Here is a 21,495-nt window from a genome sequence, read left to right on the forward strand (position 1 = left end):
CCCATCTTGCAAAGCAAATTAAATGCTTCTAGGAGATGAACCAAGCTTGCAGGGGGAAAGTTTTACCTGTTCTGAGTTACTGTGGATTTACCCATGTAGAGAGGAATGAGAGTCACAGAGAGGGGTTTTAGAGGTACGAATGGGCTGTTGGTTTGGTGCTTAGTTTCTGTTTGATGTTTTTTTGGAGGGGAGAAGGCTGCAGGTTACATGCCCCACATGTAGGTGTGCGGAGATCTGCCCACCATCATAAAAATCTTTGTTTTGTTGCTGCCCTGTTACCGTCTTCAGGAGCATAATAGAGTGTCATTTTTTATTGAACACAGGGAGAGAAATTCAGTGTTTTCTCCCCCAAATGCTCCTGAGGGCCCAACTTCTTTAAGCAGGGAAGATTGGGTTGAACTCCAGAGATGAGAAGAATGTTTTTGATTTATAGTAGATTTGCCACGGAAAAAGAGTTTAGGAACTAACCTTCCTGGCAAAAATGGATTGAATTTGGTGAGTAATGTAATTTTTTTTTTTTTTAAGGCATATATAAGGATGTTTTAAAATTGGAAATACTTCTAAAATACTTCCATTTAGAAGTCAGAACTTTTGGGGCTTCCAGTTCAAATGAACACTTCTTCTTTTAAAAGGGAGTGAAATAACAAAAACAAAGTGAAATCCTTCATGTTAGGCAAAGAACCTGGGGTTGATTCAAACTGGGTTTTCTTTTTTTAATTAAAAGATTTGAAGATTTATTTTTCTGTTCATCAAACAATGCATGTTTCTCCTGATTTTTCGCATGTGAGTAGTAAATGAAAAGACTCATCAGTTTTACAGTTTTGCTCAACCCACAGCCAAACCTGCCTTCCTTGCAAAGCAGTAAATTGAGCCTTTGGTATACTCCCACCATAGCATATATTAAGTTATAATCTAATTACCATAATGAATTTACCAGTCTGGATTCCATTGCTGGAGGACTCCAGATCCTACACAAAAGCTGCCACTGTGGCTAGTGCTGGTTTTCACACTCAAGATGGCATTTCAGCAAAGAAGCTCAAGATTTTATGGGAAGAGGAGTGTCCTCCTCTCCTTCTGTTTGTGATTCTGGGAACTATCTTTACATCCGCTTTTCTTCATGTGAGCGGAGGAGTTCCCTATGGAGAGGTGTTAGCCTGCCACCTCTGCTGGTTACTGGTTTTAAAGATAATTGACTAAAATATCATCCTTGTTGTCTTGAGGATGATGAGTTACTAGTTTATAAGTATGCAGTTTTCAAGGATAGCTTGTGTTTGGTGGCCGTTTAGTACTGAAAACAGATCTCTTAAAAAAAAAAAAACTTGCCTTGTAAGCTAGGCTTTGGAGTTCCATGTGGCAGTGAAAGTTTTTTAGGGAAAGTAAGTTACTGTTAACATTTTATATGAATAGTTGAAACAAAGTAAGTAATTTTCCTTAATAATTTTTCTTTTTAAAGCTGAGAAGTGTTATGTTGTTATTGAAGTACAACTGTAATTTTGGCAGAGCTTTTCAGGTTACTTTTGGTGGGTTGGGGCTAGCACCCGGAGCAGGGAATGATCTGGAGGAGGTAATACGGGCGGTCGGACATGCTGTCTACATGCGGTGACATGCTCTGTCACGACGCGTGCCCTGGAGATCACAATCTGGCTCTAACGGTGTGACTTCTTTAAACTTGGTTATCCGCCTCTTTGCATAGTATAAAATAAAAAAAAAAAAAAAAAAAAAAAAAACCACGAAGAAAAAGAAAATGAAATTCAAATTTGCCTGCTTGCTGTAGATAACCCAGCGTTGCCTCCATTGTCAGCTTCTTTCAGTGCTCCTGGAAGTTGTCAGGGAAGGTTGGCTTTTGCTGTATTTCATTCTTGTATCAATGTTTATTTTTTCCTCTGTTAGCATATCAGTGACACTGAAGTTGTTTGACATTCTTGTTGCAGCAGGAAAGGTTAATTAAACGTGTAAGATCTGTTCTTCCTCCGTTTTCTGTGCTTTGAGCCCCTGCAACAGGCTGTATTTTATTGCCCTCCAAAAGCATTTGTTCTGAGTGCTGTATGTCCTCCTTGATAGATAGACCTTCATGATAGAAGAGATGTTGATGTTAATGCAATTACAGTGACTTATACCTGTTTCCTTGACTATTATAACTCTGAACAACATATCACTTGTTTTCTTCCCGTAAGTCTCTTGTTCTGTCTGCCATTCCTAACCAGATACCACGTACCTCAAATTAGCTCCTGAGAGTTAGCAAATTAAACTGCAAAACCTCTTCTTTGCCACCCTCGTTTAGCAGCCATAAGTGCACGTCGTGCTGCGTTCCTGACTTCGCAGCTTGTTCCCCGCAGACCCCATGCCAGCCAAATCCCTGTGGCTGAGGCAGGTGAGGTCCCTGGTGTGAGCCAGCATCGGCACGGCCGGAGCACATCACTGCCACGGCGCTGGCTGCACCGACGCCTCTGCTTCGAGTGCCTGCTTTGCCATTGAACTCAGCAGCGAGGGTCCACCGTGCCGTCAGCTGTGTGTTTTGACGCGCAGCATTTCAGAAGCACTCCCATTGACCTGATTCTATTTTTAATCTGGCTGCTCATAAATTTTAAATTTGATAACCCTCCGTGAGGCTAAGATTTATGTGCTGAGCAAAAACAATGCCAACAATTTTTTTTTTTTTTTTTTTTTGCTAATTTAAAAAGAAATTGCCTTTTTGTTCATAAAACCAGCATCAAGGAGATGCTTATTTATTATCACTGTGGACGTTGTTTTATTCATGTTAAGTTTAGATGCCATTTCATTCAGATCTTCCTTCGCCAGACAGTCGCAACCCAAAGGTTGTCCTGAGCATATGACAAGAGGCAATGGGCAGATGCACAAGCACAACAAACTCATAAGGCGTTGTTGTGGCTGCTTATCTCTGTGCTCAAAGCCTTTCCCGCGACAGACAAGAGCCTTTTACCCCTCTACAGCTCTGCTGACGTGCCTTGGCCAGGTTCTCCCCACTGACCATCATTAAAGGTCTCCATACTACCACACCATCGTATTGCTCTCCTGGCCTTTTTTAAAATATGAGTGTATCTTTTTATGCAAAGTGTGAAATGAGATGGTTGTGCCAGTGCTTACTGGTTGGGCTCCACTTCAGTATGCATTTAGACTTTCCTGTATCGACTCTATCTGATGAGACAATGCAACATCTTGATATCCCCCACCCCAATGACATGTATAGTCTGAGTAACGGAAAACAGGGAAAAATAGCTGCAGGTCAAGATGATCCAAATATAAGCATGTTCAATGGGGCTGGTAGCAACAGCACTAAGAAAGCAGCACTGGGGGAGGCTGCTCCGCCATGCAGGCAGGTCTGCTGGGCTGGGAACAGGCACCCCAGTACAGGCAGGGGTGCTTGGGGCTGAGGAGCTGCACCACCTCCGGGAACGTACGGCTGCCAGAATTATGACCAAAACCATGCAATTTGGCATTGGGCTTTCCAGTCAGATCAACGCTGTCTTATGCAGCCTAGAAGAGCGGGAAAATATCCAACCAAGTACCGAAACAGCTCGGTTTTGGCCTGCTCGGATGCGGGTGCTGACTCAGTGTCACCTGTGTTGCTCCAGGGTCCTCCAGCATCCCTCTTGCCTGAGCTCATCCAGTACCTACCCAGCACCTTGCTGGCAAGCCAAGGTGAGGAGGAAAAAATTAGAGTTAAAGTGGTTTCTAAAAGCGTCAGTGAAGCAGCATCCACATTAGCAGAGAGACAGACTTATTTGTAACTGATTACAGTTCTTTGCAGCATTTTGTAAGGTATTCAGCAGAAGGCATTTAATTGGCTGGACCACTTTTCAGATTAAATACTTCTCAAATCAAAGTCCCACCAGGAATTTATGCATCTCCTTAATTTTGCAGTGAAAAGAGTCCCCCTTTCATCAGTGGCCCTGTATTTTATTTGTGTGAAAGCTACTTTATGCCACTCTATAAAACAACCTCAAATGTAAATCATATTATGCTCTTCATTATGGCTAGAGTCTAAAAAGGAAATTTGCATAAGTGAAAATCAGGCAGTTGTATGTCTGTACTCTGTTTGGGTCCCAGATCACAAATAATTTGCTGAAAATTCAAAGCCACTTGAAATAAAATGAGTTTCTGGACTGATAAAAATACAAGAAAATTCACATAAATAGGACAAGTATATATTTTATTATTAATTACAATTTACATGCCTCACTAGAAAACCCAGTTTGCTACCTGTTACGCAGATATATTGCCAACTGATTTCTCACCTTCAAGCATCTCCATGTTCATTTTATTTAAAGTTCTCAAATCCTATGTTGTTTCAGAATATTGCGCCAATTTAACTCCTGGTTAATCGCCACTTAAACGCTTGGCAACAGCCAAATCCGTCCTTCCAGAAAGGGGCGGTTGGCCTTGGGAGCAGTCGTTGCAGTGCCCAATCTTGGTTGGTTACACTTGTCCTGGGGAAAATCACTGCTCAGATGGAGGATGTCTTGACTTTTGCCAGTGGAATATATATTTTCTCAGACTTCAGTGCAGGAGGGAGTAAGTCTGAGATTTGAATAATTTGCTGCCCAGGGGAAGTCTTGCATCCAGAACAAGTTTCTGCACAGAGAACAGGCATGTTTCTTCTCCACTTTTCCTTTTCCAAGGGATTGCTGGAAGCCTGCTTACAGAAAAATGAAATTTTAGGAGATTCAGAAAAAGTGCTCGAATTATTATCATTTTGGCTTGGAAAAATAGCTCTCCAGCAGGAGAAGCAAAAATACAAATAGGTATGAGAAATGAAGTGTGAAGGCTACTCATAGAGCACCCCACACCTCCCTTACTCCCCTGGGTAGCTGCAGTCTAGAGTGTCAGGGATAAAAAATAACCAGATCCCTGAGGACTGGTCTTTATGAATGTGCCTGTAATACCTACAGTCCTTTGGTGCCTGGCATAACTGTGGAGAAGGTCATGTAATGGTGCAAAATAGCATATGGAACAGCAGGTAAATAAAGGGTAGGGGCAATTTAAGTATTTTTATCAGCTAGGTTAACTCCTTCACATTTTCATCTGTTTCTTTTCCTCTGATATTTAATATTTTAGTCCCAAGCAGAACTCCCAGGCTGGTTTATTGTGGTCAGTCTTCTAGAGAGGCAGAAAGGAGCATCCTGCTGGAGTGGCAGTATCTGGTGAACTTTCCAAAAACACAGACAAATGGAGATCATTTGGGTGCAACATTCAAGCAAATTACTTCAGTGGAGGATTTGCACAGCTTTAAAGCTGTATAGATTTCAAATAGTCCTTAATTGGCAGTAGAGGTCGAGAGGAAGGGATTAAGAGAAGGAAAGGAAGAGAAGAGGGAAAGTGATAACTTAAACTCTGGTTTCATGTTCCTGTGATCATTGGGAAGGATAACAAATTAGAGACATACGGGTTTCGTTTACAGAAGCTATATCCCCATTTGGACCAGGATGACACGTGCACTTGTCTGCACAAACCTTATACACTGGCTGCATTCTTTGTTTTTTAATTACTCATGTATTTTTCTCATCTGTTTTTCTTACTTCTTATGCTTGGCTTTCTGGTCTTTAGACTTTTCTGATCCTGGGCTCAGTGTCAATCTTCTCAGAATAGATATAGTAATGGACAAGTCATTCAGCCTTTCATCTGCCATTAATGATGAATTACACAGCCTGCACTAGGTCATCAGCTGCTATAAATTGGCTTAGGAACACTGAAATCAATATACACCGACTGAGAATTGGATTCTGTATATGTTATTAGTACCTCATTTGCTTTAGTCTTTTTGGTTGTTTTGAACTCACAGACGATTGCAAAGTTCTACAGATCTGTTTCTGGTTTATGTCTCACATTGCTCCCATGATTCTTTGGTTTTGTTACTCATTTCTGATGTGATGCATCATCACCGGCTGTGTCATTTCATTTTCAAATGCTGTTTAGGACATGATTTCTGGTCCAGCTTTCCAGTGCCTACTTTTGCCTTTCAATTTACTACAATGAAGGACAGACTCATTCTGGACTTTTTGGTCTTAGAGAAGTAAGAGTATATTTGGGCATACTTTCCTACTCACCTGGTTTAAAATGCCCCTCTTTGCATTGGTGAAGACTGGAAGGTGATCAAAGGTAAACAGTTTTTTTTCTGACTGCTGCCATCATTTTTGTTCTGTCCCCCTGAGTACAAATTCCAGACAGCTCTCATCACCGAGGAGGGGGATATTTTTCTTTAAAGCTGTCCTTATGTAAGAGTCATGCTTAGATTTCTAAGCTTTTTCTTCCACTTTATAGATTTAGCATATGATTTTTTCTTGCAATTCAGATGAATTCTTAATCAGCTTCCATGTAATTTTTTTTCTTTAGTACCAGATTTTTCTTCCAGGACATTTCCAAGGCCAGTAATATCTAAGTACTCCAAATAGCGCCAAAATATTTCCAGACTCATCATATGAAAGAATTCATCTTTGGTCAGCATGACTGAAATGATCTGAAGGACTTTTTCTAGAACACTACTAGCAGTCACAAATTAAACCTTGTCATTATCTCAAATAATGTCGCTATGCCAGAAAATGTTGTAGTGTGGAGCTGGTTTCATATCCTTATTTGAATTATTTTAATTATCATGCTTGAAATCTTGTGTCACATTACCATGTCTTGGTATGATCCCCAATGGGAGGCTGTCAAATTTCATTATATTGTGGTGACTCTCATTTGGTGGCTTAAATGTATTTGCTGCATGAACCAACCCTTGTGTATTACTCAAGATTAAGTCAAGAGCGTGCCTGCTATTCTCTGAAATGAGCTGTTGAAAGGAGAGGTTGACCTAATTAGAAAAGTCTCCCAAAGAGCAGCAGAGAACGAAGCTCCTGTGAAACAAAGGACTCCTCCAGTTTTCACTGAGATTTATTTTTTGACCTATTATGCTCATTCTGTAGTTGTCTGCATCATAAATGGCTTTAGGATGGAAAGCTTAACCGGTTAAAACAACTGGAGGAGGTGAAGAGTGGTGCACGGTGCAAGACTGTGGCTTGCGGGTGCTGCACAAAAGAGTAAAATGAATAGCGGGGGTGGCAGCTCCCAGCACCACGCGTTTAAATCTCGGCGCTATTACTTAGGGCAGGAGTTCAGGTGTGCAACCTCCAAAGTACAGCAGAAAGACTGGACAGGTAAAGTTTTTTGCTGTGTTGGGTGAGAATTTTCCGTATTTGGGGAGTCTGCCGGAAATAAGGATAAATTCTGAATTTTCTTTCCTCCTCACACAAGAGTTATCTTTCTTTTTACATAGCATACACTTACATGTTATAGAGCACACCTTACCTTTCATGGGTTTTCTTGCTTTACAGGTTACTTTCAGTTGTTTTGTCTGGATTTTTTTGTTTTCATGTGGGAAATCAGTAAAACACCCAGTACTGCAAAAAAGGCAAATGGATCTCTGTGGTTTTTATAGAGCTTCTTTCATGGTATCATAAGACTCCCTTCAAAATTATGAGTTGGATGCTGCTAGAATAGTAAATATGTAAATTCATGAGTAATTTGCAAATGTCCTTGAGCCACTGAACCCATTGCAGTAGCGCAGCGTGTCTCAGCTCGATGGAATTGTTCAAGTTCTTACTCCAGATAACAGAATTGACTTTCATCTTCCTACATTTAAAAGCTTCCCCTTTCATATCTCTTTAGATACAGATAATAAACAAGCTTAAAGTATTACAGGGGCAGGAGGGGCAGTCAGAGAAGTAAACACTGCTTGCCTCTCCTTTTCAGCTACTTCTTTTGCTTCTGCATTGTCATTGCGTTCAGTTCGCCTTTCTGCTATTTTTGCAAGTCCCTTGGAGTTAAGGTGCTGTGCAAAGTTCTTCAGCTTTCTTCTGTGCTTTGTAGGCACCGTGAGAAGAGAAGTGTGTGGTGTGGTAGGTGTGGCATTAAGCACACATCTGTCACAGCCTGAACACAGTTTTAAAAGGCACTCAGCTCTCTGAATGCGTATATCCAGCATCACGTCATGGTAGACATACCAATATTTTAGGTATAATCATACCAACTGTATGTTGAACTTACCATTTTCATAAGATATTTTTTAATTTATCCTTTCAGACCTTTCTCTCGCCCCTGTCTCTATCCAAAGGAGATATATAAAGTTGTTACCTGTCTTTGAGTAATCTTAATTTTTTTTTAAATCTGATTACATGGGAAAAAGTATTAACCAGGTTCTTGGAGACCTCTGCTGGTAATATCTTCCTACTAAGTCTCTCAGATTTTCTTATGTAAAAACAGGGCAAATGACCATTAAAAAAATCTGAACTTGCTCTCTTTTTTAATGGGACTTTCTGAAAAGTATTGTAGGTATATCTAGGCAGATGGGGTTTATGAAGGTAACATAAGAAGGTCAGAGGTTTTGTATGGTCTGCAAAAACACATGGCAATTTTAGCGGAATTTGATTCGCATGTGGAGTCTGGCTAAACTTAATCTCTATTTAAACATAGCCAACAAACAACAAACTCTGATAAAAATATGTGAAACACAACTAAAAATATAATCTCCTAAGCGTCTGAAAACTGCCAGTACCAGTTTTCCCCAAATTCTATCAAAATGTAAACACAGTATCTGCTTTCAGACTTCCTAGGTTTGTTCAGTGTCATTAATACAATTACTGAGTCCAGAGATTTTTCATACATATGGAAGATCTTCCTATGGCAGTACTTGTAGATATGGCCCTAATCTAAGACAAGACTGAGAATTTGGACCTGAAGTAGTGCCTATAACCATGGAGGCCTAAGTTACTACAATAACCTTATTTTCAATGGAGAGGTAGTTCTAAATTACAAGTTTTGAAGTTGGATGCTAAAATTTTAGAGCTTTGAAGCCTAAATCATATAGATCCTGAAGAAGAAAATGTCTGTATTTGAAGGACCGGGGATCTAAAGGTGTCATTTATTCCACTTGGGGCAGCACATAAACCATTGCTTTGTTTTTGTACAATGATCAGGTTTTCTGAAGCTACTCTTTTTCATTAAGTGTTTTCATTAAAAATAAAATGAAAACAGGTTCTGATTTTGCACGTGCCACCTTCAGAAAGCAGAACTGGACTTAGGGGAAAAAAATAATCTTTATCAATTATTAAGCATGTTATTAAATCCAACTCTTAAATGTGCTAATTAAGAAAGAAATAGCCGTTTGCTTGCACCTAGAGAGCACACTGTTGATTGCAGACTCAAGGCTTTATTCTTTACTTCTGCATTGCAGCTCAGCCCAACTGGATTCAGAAAATCAGCGATGGACACGCAGCCATAGAGGAAAGCGTCGTCTGGGAATGCCGAGCGAGCGGGAGACCGAAGCCCTCGTACCGCTGGCTGAAGGACGGGGAGCCGCTGCTGCCCCAGGTAGGCACCGCTGGAGACCTTCGCCGGGGAGGAGGGTTGCAGGCTGTGCAAGTCCTTTCATGCTCTGCCAGCTTTCTCATCTCTGTGTGTTTTATTACTTTTGGAATGGAAATAGAAAGGATGGCAGTGCTCTGAAATCCCCCCTGCTGTGTAGGCAATTCCTTGCCATGCCTGGTGGCCACCTCCGTACAGCTTCAGGAGAGCTGCTGTTAGTGACAAGTAGGACACATGACAGCTCTGTGTTCAGAGATCCTCCCTGAAATGAAGGATCCATGATACAAACCTATGGGTGGAGAGACCCTTGTGAAGAAGAAGGAAGGGCCGAATAGGACTATGGAGCCTGCAGCTGGAAAATGATCGCCCCGGATAAATTTTTTTTTTTTAGTTTATAATATTCAGGTGAACTTCAGCTGCTAATGAAACTTTAGTGTTTCTGCTGGTCTTTAACGGCATTCCCACTCCTCCTGCCAAGCTGTGTCCCTGTGCGGGTGACCAGGAGCATGGTCTGCTACTGCCAGGGACACGGAGAGCTGCCTAAAGAAGGGTGATGCACAGGAGCTGGGGGAACGCACCCCCTCCCACCACCATGTCTGCCCGGCCTCTCGCTGGAGAGTCATTGCTCAGTCCCACGATCCCCCCCGTTATAACCACAAACTAAAACAAGTCACCAAAGCATTGGTTTCATTGTAGCTGGCATTTTTTTCCCTTCGCTTATTGTGAAAGAATATGGCAGTCCAGATTTGATCAAACCCTGATAAAGATTGCACAAACATTAAATTTCTGCCCTACGGCCAAGTAGAAGGCCCATAGCTCTTTACATTACTAGTTTTTTAAATGGTGAAACTCCTGGGGAGGGAGGGAACACTTTGCTGTACTTATTAAAATTGATAACATGAGCTTCATATCCTTAGGCTGACAAATGATACCCTGGTCTTTTGTTCCACACACTAATTTTACTTGCTTCATGCTGGTCACTAGCAGATGGTCTTGTACTTAAATCACGTTAGTGGCTGATATGAAGTAAAGGATCATTAAATAATTAATATCTATATTGTTTTCAGTAAACTGCAGAGGATTTTAAGTATTTCTCTCTGTGCTAGCTAAGATGGCAACCAATCTTACTAGCCTTCATTGCCATATATACTCATAATACCATTGTTTTAAATGTTTTAAAGAATATGGTTGGCTGTGATATGCCACTATGGATCAAAAGTGCATTTTTTGATTCAAGTTTATCTACTTGAAAGGGATATTAATCTAAATGGTTTGGGTATTAAATCAATGAGAAGTCAAGGGAAAGTCCTCCAATTTAAATTGCATTTACCAACTCCGGTATTGGTTTTACCATTTAGTATCTAACCTGACATAAATTTAGCTGGCAGACAAATAGATTGGAGCATGCAAATTCTTCCCATTACTGCTACTGGGTTTTTTTGTCCACCTTGGTATAAAATACAGCACAACAATCGCTGGGTTTATGTTCCAAGGAGGGATCTCCTTATTCACTTTTTTATTTGTTTTACTGTTTCCTGCAGGGCAGAGTTCAGCTAGAGCAGGGCTCGCTCACGATAACGAACATCAGCCTGTCGGATGCCGGCATGTATCAGTGTGTAGCAGAAAACAGACACGGCATCATTTTTGCCAGCGCAGAACTGAGTGTCATAGGTAAGTTTACTTTCCCGAACACTGCAAACCTTCCAAAATCAGTAAAGCCTTCACCCAAGCTGGTTTTGCCAAGTTTCAGCATCTGAAGCAGAAGTGCTACTGAGGATCTTTGACAAGTTGTTGTTTTTAAGTAAGGCATGAAATGAAAACTTGAGAAAGTGGATAGACAGAGAACAGATTTTTTTACATCATCCCATCTTCCCGTGTTCATCCAGGTGACTGAGCACGGAGAGCTGGCAAGCTCACCCAACTTCTTGCTGGTTAGAAACATTTGGAGAAACCCAAGGATTGCAGTTCGGAGCATACTGGAGAGTAGCTGCCTGCTTGTGGGCTGCAGAGACTGACTCTCTTGAGGAAACATTGAAAACCCACCTGTCTGAATGGACCGCTCACCATTCTAATGGCAATTGTAATGTTCCTGTCCCAAACCCTCGCCAAGAAAAACAACTTCTGCCCCACCTGTTTTGTGTACACCTACTCTACTTGTCTCAGTTAAGATCAGGAGGACCTCCTGTGAATCCAGGTGGTTACATACTTGATGGGAGGGAGTAGAGATTACAGAGCCAGGCTCTTCCCAGTGGTGCCCAGTGTTAGGACAAAAGGCAATGGGCACAGACTGAAACAGAGCAAATGCCATTTAAACATGAGAAAAACTTCTTTACTATGAGGTTGGTTGAATACTGGAACAGGTTGCCCAGAGAGGTTGTGGCATCTCCGTCCTTGGACATACTCAATATCCAACTGGACGTGGCCCTGGGCAACCTGCTGTAGCTGCCCCTGCTTGAGCAGGGGTGGGACAGGAGCATCTCCAGAGGTCCCTGCCAGCCTCGGCTGTCCTGCGAGTCTGTACCTCATTCACAAACATTGCTCTTGTATGAGTGGCAGGCCTAGAAACTGATATGTCAGCATAGATAAGTAGTTTCAAAGAGTTAAATAGAATTCATGATTACAAAATAGTGGGTTAGTTGTTTTCAAAACGAATGTTCAATAGCATCGTTCCCTGCTTTATCTTGAAGAACAAAGCACGAGGTCTTTTCTGATTATGGCATTTTCAATTATCGGTCATTTTTTATCAGCAGCAATAGATGGCTGCATAGAAGAAAAATTCATTTGAAAGATTGTCAGTCTTACTGCTCAAGAAAAGTACAATAATGCTCAATAAATTAGACTTCACAGTGCTAAGATTTATTGGACGTGTTACTGCATGAAAGAAATCGAAATAAACCCACTGATGCTTTTCCTGTCTATTCAAAACACTGGTAAAAATGAGCCTTTGGGAGGAAAGCAGATCTTCTGAGAAGACAGGGGCTTAACCCTTGTTGGTGGGTACCTCCAATGCCTCCCCGTGCCCGGCAGCCCCACAGCACCCAGGGGCCAACCTCACAACTGCACAAAAAGCAAAGACCTTGGAGAGCCTGCTCTTAAAAACCTGCCAGATAACCTGTATTTGGCTGACTTCTCATTTGGGTTATGCAGTCTTGCTTCTGTATGTCACGTGAAAAGTACCAGAATGGTGTGCTGCAGATTAATTTCTATGGATCTGTGATTTCATTTGGCGTATTTTTAAAGAAAAACAGCGTGTTTTCCTTTTCACTACAGTTTTCAAAGGAGGTCAGTATTCTGAGCTCTCACTGAGAAATCTTAGCTTTTAAACAGATCTTTCTGAGTATAAAAATGGTTATTTTAAAAGGTCCTGAAGTTAAGCACTTGAAATGATTAAACACCACTAATAGCAAGTGAGACTTATAGCAAAGTTAAGTGAAAAAGAGAAATGGAAAATTGTAGACAGAGCTTTTCTCAGAGTGATTCTTCTCTATTATTGTTGCCAATTATATTACCTGGAGTCTTCAGCTAAAACCAGGATCCTGTTGTGCTGGGCATTGTAGAAACGTGTAGTAAGATGCAGTCATTGCCTTAAAGAATTTTCCGGCTAAATGTTTAAAAAAAAATTTAAAAATGAAGGGTGGCCCTAGAGTGAAAAAAAAGTCATTAAAATCCTCATTTTACAAACAAGGTGTGAAGAAATTAAATGCATTACCCCTGAAGTGGTACAGGGAAGCTCTGGTAGCGCTGAGAACTGAGCCCAGAGTTTCTAAATGTCAGATGACAATATTTTGAACATCACAGAATAAAACCCGTATCGTGCAACTCCTCTACCTCACGCAGGACCAAGAAGGAAGTAGCAAATGATTTGCAAAAAAACCAGTCTAAACTGTTCTTTAGAGAGATGGAAATAACAGGATTATTAAAAAATCTATTTTGCTCATAAATTTTGCACAATCATCTAAGAAATTATTTCCAAAAGTGATAATGTTGTATTAATTATAATAGTACAATGTAAATAACAGTCGATCTGGTTCTGAGGGCATTGGTGGGAAGTTGTCCTCAGGATGCCTCCTTTAATTTTGAAATGTTTTACATAGCCAGTGTTGGTTTTCAGATGGCTCTTTTATAGTCTTTATTAACATACATGTCTTCCTCTATGCTAAAATGAAGTCAGCTGTCTATGATTAGACATAGAAGACAAGACAGCTTGGAGATTAGTGAACTCTGATTCATGAAAGTGGAAGATGAGATCTATTAGATCATAAAGCCCATCCCATTATCAGTGTAGGATTATGTTTTATTCAACTCTTTTGCGGCAGGAATGATATCCAAAAGAATTGAGGCAGACAAGATGCCCTAAGAAAAATGAATTTGCTTTCTGTATCACATGGCAGGTTTTTGTCTCCTAGCTGCTTCAGGTGAGCTTTAGATCATTTTATGGAGCATCAAGCAGATGCAATGCACAGTGATCTAAACTCTCACCTCCCAGCGTGCAGCAAGAAAGAAAGTTGAGGAAAATGCTGCAAGCTCGGGGGATATGGGGATGGTGCAGGAGGCATAGGATGCAGGCACGCAGCTAGCAAAGAGGGTGAAGAGAATTAGAGGGGACTGGGCAGAGTTTGCTGCCACCGATCCGTCAGAAAGCAAGCTCCTGTCAGCAGAGACGTAGTGAGCAGGGCAAGAGTTGTTCATAAAACCCTAAAACCCTTAAGCTGCCTCACCTGTTTGCTTTGAGCTTTCTATATTGAAAAAATTAATAGTCCTACTTGGTATAAATAAAACCTTCTGGTCGTCTTTGGGGAGTTCACTACCAGAGTCAGTCTAGAGGCAGCCGCCTCAAAGCTCTGCCTGTCATCGGGTCCCATCAAATAAATCATTAAAAATCCTTTGAGGCAGGAATCAGAAGCCAAGCCATCTCCTCCTTCCCCAGCCTGCCTTACAGCCAGGCTGCAGACTGTCTGCAGGGCTCTGGTGGTTGCTTCAGTGAATATCTGACTGTTTTTCACAAAACAGAAGAGTGTGCCCTGGAGGGACTAAAAAAGATGATTCGAGAGTACCTTGTACTCTGGTGCCTACTTAAGTCTTGCCTTGTTTTGCTTGGTTCAGGACCTGGCTGTGTCAAGGCCTCCCACCTTTATAGCATTAAAATAAAAGACACATTATGAATATAAAGCATAAAAATGTCAACTTTTCTGGAAATACTAACATTTCTGATTAATTAGACGGGTTCTGTGTTTGTGACAATTTTCCTGTATGCTGTTGCTCTGCACATAGCAATGTTCGACAAAATTATGATCGTGCTGTTAAGACACAAAAAAGGAAATATATTATACAGTTCATGCATGTGTAGTATTTAGGGGTGCTGCTGCAAACAAGATGTGCGTGACACTGGGTTTCTGCTGCCTGCCAAGGTTACTAGTTTCTGAGGTTTGTAGCTGAACATGCATTTCTAAACAAGTAAAGTGCTGAAGCATTCACGTGTCTGTTTGCCCCATCCCTACGTGCACATAGTTCATAAAGTCAGATCATTTAGGAACTGCAAGTGAGAAACAGCCCTGGAATATTGTAATGTTCAAAAGAGCCTGACTTTGGTTTTTCCAGAGGGAATTCTGATCTGGTTTTTGTTTTTCTTTTTTTCTTTCAGCCGTCGGTCCAGACTTTTCCAAAACACTCTTGAAAAAGTTAACTCTCGTTAAAGTGGGCGGTGAAGTAATCATTGAGTGTAAACCAAAAGCTTCCCCCAGACCTACTTATTCTTGGAAGAAAGGAAAAGACATCCTAAAAGAAAATGAGAGGTAATATCTTAAAGTAACCCTTTCTTTCATTAGCTTGCTCCAACCCAGGGGCTTTTCAGCAGTGAAAGCTAAATTTGTCATTAATAGCTTCCCAAAATAGACTTGTAAATAAATGTGAAAACAGCTAGTGTTCAATCTCAAAGAGCTGGGAGTGAGATTTCTCTTCCCATTGTGTTCATCCCAGTCTCTGTGTACTATTAAAGCATCTCTGCCGAGAAGCTGATAAAGATACATTCTAAAAAGCAAATATTTTGCCTCTGCATTGCTTTAAATAGCCATTGTTTTTGAAAAAATTTCCCAGGCAATAAAACCCTCCACTGCAAATTACACTGCTCTGGTACATTACTCAATGTCCCACAACCAGGAATTATTTGGGGTCAGTAATTAATTTGGCAGTCCTAACGCCTGACTTGGAGATGGCTTTTTCAGACTGGCCAAGTTTTTTTTTTGTTGTTGTTGTTTTTTCCTTTTTTTGTAATTCAAAAGGAGAGCATAAGTAGGAAATAGGAGCCTAGCTTTTAAATATGCATGCATGGTTTTGCAGTGATTTGTTGTTGACTGTATATGAGTGTGGTTGTGATACCTGTCCCGCTTGCAGAGCACCTGAGAGCAGAATCCAGAGAGCTGTCCTTGACAGTCCTCCAAAATGTGATGTGCCACTAGGATTGATGGGAAAAATCCTGTCCTATTAATAAAGGTCAAAAAGACAGAAATTACAGGAAATTGTTATTTTTAAAAGCTTAAACCTTTTAGAGCTTTTCTTTTATCTTGGAAAGTCTAGTCTTGCTCCATTCAACCTGCCTGCCTGTAATGTACATTGAAATATATACGATGGTGATGTATATCAGTATGTGAAGAGCTATATAGTTCATTTAAAGCCAGATGAGTAAAATAATGAACAACCTATTTCTGACTTACTTAGCTCCTGTTACCCAGTCTTCACAAAGCTATTGTCTATGGACCGCTCGACTTCACCTCTTGGGATAAAAAGAGCTGGGTGATCGATTACACAGAGCTTCCTCCAGCAGCCAGGGTACAAAGCTGTGCGAAGTCAAAGACGCTGTTCTCCTAGGCATGGCACAGTTCTTTCTCCTCATTTTAATTTAGGAGTGAGAGAGGAAGCATTAGTTTATTTGAGCAAAGGCTTAGGAAAGGAAAGAAATGTGAGCACTGTGTTTCTTGCTTGGTCACTGCTGTGCAATGCTGAAAACAAAGTGATTTTTTTTTTTTTTTTAACGCTACTCTCTCATCTGCAAACTTACATAAAAGTTGGATGCTGTAATACAGCAGAAACCCCTGGATCCTGATTTCCCAAGGGAATGTGGCTCATGCACTGGTGGCATAAGGCTAGGTGGTAACTCGGGTTGCCTGTGTGTTCTATTCCAAGTAACTTTTCAACTGGTTATTTGAACTGGCTGCAGATGTTTCAGCTGGTTTCCACCAAGGTTAGGAGAGGAAGAGATATACCTTGAAAATAGCAGGTTTCTTCAAAGCTTTGTGAAAATAGGCAAGTGGGAAAAGGAGACACTATTATTTCCCCTCAGTGAAACCCTGTCACCTAAAGTCACGCCATGGTAGACGTGAGGGAGTCTGCACCAGCGCACCCCAGAAGGGTGCACACATCTGTGTAAGTAGTGTAAGGCTGTACCTACAGCGTTGTCCTCACCGACCTTCTCCTGAGGCGTATAGGCAAGCGGCAGGCATAGTCATAAAAACTTGCGAAATAGTATATAACTTGCTGTCTGCTGGTCACAGTCCCCATGCCCAGGCAGACTTTTGGCAGTGGCTGGGAGGATGGGTTGTGAGAACAGCACAGTCCTGTGAGCAGCTCAGTGTTGAGCTCAAATGCAAACTACAGCAAGGCTGAGGTGTTGGTGCTCGTGGCAGCGGCAGGCTCTCTGCCGCGCTCCTCCTGCTCCTGCCAAGCACACCGCGCCAGAACCGGGAGCCTCCCACCTGGGCACCAAGCCCTGGATGGGAAACCAGACGTGAAATGTGCCCAAACAGGTGTGAAATTTTCTGCTACTTCAGCCCAGGGGTTTTTCCGCCAGCCAGACCATCCAGCGGGGCCTATCTGGCAAAATGTCTTAATGAACACCGCTCCATTGACTTGGCAGTTGGACCTATTTAGTTCTTACACACAGTTGGTTGTGTCTCCTATGGGGACAAGGGTGTTGAATCCTCGCCATCGCCTTTATTAACCACACCATCCTTGCAGTCTGTACCTGGAGACTGCGTGAAATGCGCAATTAGAAAGTTATATTGTTTTGTATGATGGTAGTGTTGTTCTTCAGCACTGTCTCACTTCACAGGCAGGAGAGGCCAAGTGCCTGGTCCTCTGCTTAACGTTGCTGTATTTCTGGTTTCTTCGCTTGCTGAAATGTTATCTCTCTCCTGCCGTCCCAGGGGACAGCAGCATTGACTGGAGTCCAGTCCTAGTACCTCCCTACACCCACGCTATGTGTGGGCTTCAAACAACAACTTGCTTGGCTGTTGAAAAAATCTGTTGAAATACAGGAAGAAAGATGCCAAGAAAAGCTGTTGCTGAAATCTCTTCATCTAGGGCAGAAAACAGAACTTTTAGACAGGCGTGGGAGAAGAAACTTAAATGAAATCTCTGGTTAAACTGACGTTAAAGTGTCCTTCGAGTTTCAGAGAGGCACCTGAACATCTGGATACTTCTCCAAACTGAACTTGATCGTGTGAAGGTTAATCAATATAGATGGTCCTTCCAATTCCAGATGGAGTTAAAAGCAACATTAATGTGTCAGCACTTGCTTTGAATTCTGATGTACAGCCTGACGGCTACCATGGCAATCGCTCGAGCATTTCTCCTGGGGCTTGTGTGACTTTTCAGATGGAGTGTAATGTTAGGGACTCTTTGCTGGAGACAGAAATAGTGTGCATCAGATTTTGCTGCCGAGACTCTTGCTCTGGAGGCTACTGCTGTCCAGGAGGCAAAACTAAGTGTGTTGTTCAATGTTTGCCCAGAGAGCAGAGACCACGATGGAAGGAAAGAGCTTTATTGTTTTAGGTTTCATATTCTCTGGAGGCTGAGGTAGTGTGTACTGCACCCCTAATGAATAACGTGCCCTGAAGGTATCTCTTACTGGTGGTTGAGAACTGTGCAATTGTGTTATTAGAAATTCTGCCCTGGGGTACAATTATATTATTGCAGTCATTAAAGGCAGTTCATCTCCATAATAATGGAAATCCTGCCTTGGAGGCCTAACTGAGTCAAAATAATGTTAGTAGCCTGACTCCAGAAGGTAAATTTTATATAGAAACAGCTATAGCACAGATACAGATATATTGCAAATGCTGCTTGGAAACAAAGACTATTTCTATATGGGTAAAGATACAGAGGTCATTTTCTATCCTTGGTCTTCCTTTCACATTTCAGTGCAAAACGACTGTTACAGTCTGTGGGAAAGGTCTTCTTCAGTCCTATTAATGCCCCTCTGTACAAATGAACCTCACAGGGCCACATCTCCAACATTTCACACCATTGGGACAGGAGACACGACTAAAATACATCTACCCTCTGGGAAACCCTCGCTCAGGAAGAGGGGATACCTTTTAGACAGGAATGGTCACCATAAAGCTGTGCAGGCTGCATTATCGGAGAGACTTCTTGCTGGCGGGGCATGAGAAGCTGAAAAATCCTTGACTTGGTCTAAATGCTACTTAGCAACAACTAAAAACATCCATGTGTTATCAACATTAATGTCATACTAAATCCAAAACATAACACTATACCAGCGACTAGAAAGAAAATTAACTCTATCCCAGCTGAAACCAGGACAGGAGCTCGAGGTGGAAGTGGTATCTTCTGGTCATTGCAAAACTGCGATGTGTCTTTGGGATGTGTCAGATCGTTCCTCAGAGAGAAAGATTTGAGTTGAGTTCTGAATGTTTTTCACTTACCATTTGGTTCTCCTATATTCATATTTCCAGACATGTTTAACCTTTGATCTCTTTATTCTGACTCAACAATAGGAGAAAAGAGATTTTGGAGAGCTGGGATCCCATTACATAGGTTCTCTTTTCTCATGTCCCAGCTACATCAGCGTGATGGAGAAGTGATGCTGGACTTAAGCCTGTGAGATCGAGATAAAGAGTGTTACCGCCCAGCTGCCCGAGGAGGGCTGGCATTCAAAACCAGGCAAAAACTCCTCGGGTGACGAGTGCACAGACTGTAGAGCCATGACTTAGGGGATTTGGGTTTTATTTAAATCTCAGTGGCACTTTGGTCTTCACCCCCCGGATTTTATGAAATAACGTAGTCAGTGTAAAGTGAGGTTTTGGATATAAAATACATAGCATCTATGGCATTGTACACATAGGATGTAGGCATCGTACAGGCATTATATACAGACATGGTCTTGTGCAATTATTACACCATGTGAATGACAGATGATTCGAACTGTGCCTATACTTTGCTCCAAAGCTCTCTCAGAAACCAAATCAATGATTCCTCCATGTCAGTGGGATTTACAGAAGTAGAGGGCAATTTTACGTGAGATTTACCAATATAAAACAGAAATCCATAGTCACTCACAAGTTTGGAAAAACTCCCATTAAATGATGGCCCCTGTATAATACTGAAGTGAATGAAAGCTAATCCTTAACGGAGGACTTTCCTTTAAAATCCTGAACTCCTAAAGCCAAGCATCCTCCAGTCCACAGTATTTCTCATTTGTGACAATTATTTCCTGGCATTACGTTGTATATATTACTCATCGGCAGTAGGAGGGGAAGTCACGGCAGTGAGATTGTTCTTGCAGGATTTGTTAATCCTCTCATAATAATTCAATTACATCTAATGCAACAACATTAGATAAATTTGTTACTGAGACTAGTGCTTTAAAACCTTTATTTTCAGGTGATCTTATCACAGAAACCTTTCAATTCCTTCATAATTACAGCACAGCTCCCACAGAGAAATGCGCTCGGTTGCAAGTGCGAGCGGTTCATCCTCGCAGTGGTGGAAATCAGAAGTTGCTGTAGTCGCTGGCTCCTTCATTCAGATTTCCTGGGTGCAGGAGGGAGAATCAGGCTGTGCGTGATTAGAGACAAATCCTGGAGCTACGCAGAGTGCTGCCAGCTGAAATTAAAATAAGCCTCTGTCACAGCTGCTCCCACACTCCAAACTGTTGGAGGAATGTCCTGCAATGGAACTGTAATTCTCTTTGAACTGTAGATCAGGAAGCATTTTTAAAATATTTTAAACCTGTTAATTCAGCAGTTAATTTAAACCAGTTCATTTTAAACCAATTAAATCTCCCTTAATTTTCATACAGTTTTCCATAGCACACGGAAAAACAATGTTGCAGCCCAACAAATCTGCAGGTGCTGTCACGTAGGTGCGTGGTGTCCGAGGGCTCGGCTGTGGGAGTGCTGGGGTTTAGTGTTAGAGCTGAGACTGGTCCTGTGATCTGCATCCACAAACTGGGGCATTTTGTCACTTGGCTGCACAGATTGAACTCTTTTAATAACTTACCACCAAAGGCCATTTTATTAGAGTATCTTAAGAAAATTTCTCATGGAATTGGTAAAGGGATATATTTTGCTGTTGGCATGGAGTAATTTTGCTGGAGTAGCGTTGGAAGGGGTTTTTAGGTGCTGGTTTGTAAGGCAAAATTTGCATTGCTTTCCTTGCAAGTCTTTTCTCAGGTGCTTGGTTTTGACTTACAGAAATGACTTTAATTTACATGCAATAATGGTAATAATTACATTTATTTGTTTCTGACAGAGTGTTTCATTTTAGATATCAGTCTGTCAGAGAGACATACTGTCATTTCCCAGAACTGTTTGTATGGTTCAAGAGCAGATGAGGGGAGATGTCATGTTTCGGTCTCTCTGTCTGCCATGGCTTCCTGCTGCGCTCGTTCTCCCTTGCTCCCCAAGTGTAGACTATGTGCAGGAAAACCAAGACAGCGTTTACTGAGGGAAATACTATATTTCTGCCAGTCTTGTGGTTTGTTACCAGCCACCCGGCGATGTGTTGATTAGCCAGAGCAGGGGGACAGGCTGTGGTACTGCAGCAGGGTGAAGTATTTGGGTCTGGGCTAGTGCTGGCTCTAGTGAGTGCCCAGTGTTGAGAGCCCTGGTCTGGGGTGCTGTGGGGCATCGCTGCGAGGAGGGGAGCAGGGCTGGCAGTATTGTCAGCTGTTGCATGCACTTGGTAAGAGCTTACACATGTCAAAATCTAATGTGTATTCCCTTGAAATAGTGGATGTTTAAAATATGTACACAACGGTCTTCATTCCTAATGTGACTTCCAATAGCTTTAGGAGAACATTTACCCTATTACCAGACATGTACTCAGTCCAGGACAGAA

The 21,495-nt window shown here is 41.7% G+C and overlaps 1 protein-coding gene across 7 annotated transcripts in view; it reads left to right on the forward strand.

The window, feature by feature from the left end:
- Positions 1-21,495, forward strand: part of CNTN4 (contactin 4) — a 349,563-nt gene that overhangs the window by 272,728 nt on the left and 55,340 nt on the right. For all 7 annotated transcript variants that reach the window (XM_029995893.2, XM_029995899.2, XM_029995894.1 and 4 more), the window contains 3 exons: positions 9,230-9,366; positions 10,902-11,031; positions 15,002-15,152. In XM_029995893.2, the coding sequence (XP_029851753.1) occupies positions 9,230-9,366; positions 10,902-11,031; positions 15,002-15,152 (418 nt within the window). The remainder of the gene's footprint in view (positions 1-9,229; positions 9,367-10,901; positions 11,032-15,001; positions 15,153-21,495) is intronic.

The sequence above is a fragment of the Aquila chrysaetos genome, chromosome 20, assembly GCF_900496995.4.
Source record: "Aquila chrysaetos chrysaetos chromosome 20, bAquChr1.4, whole genome shotgun sequence".
Taxonomy (NCBI): domain Eukaryota; kingdom Metazoa; phylum Chordata; class Aves; order Accipitriformes; family Accipitridae; genus Aquila; species Aquila chrysaetos.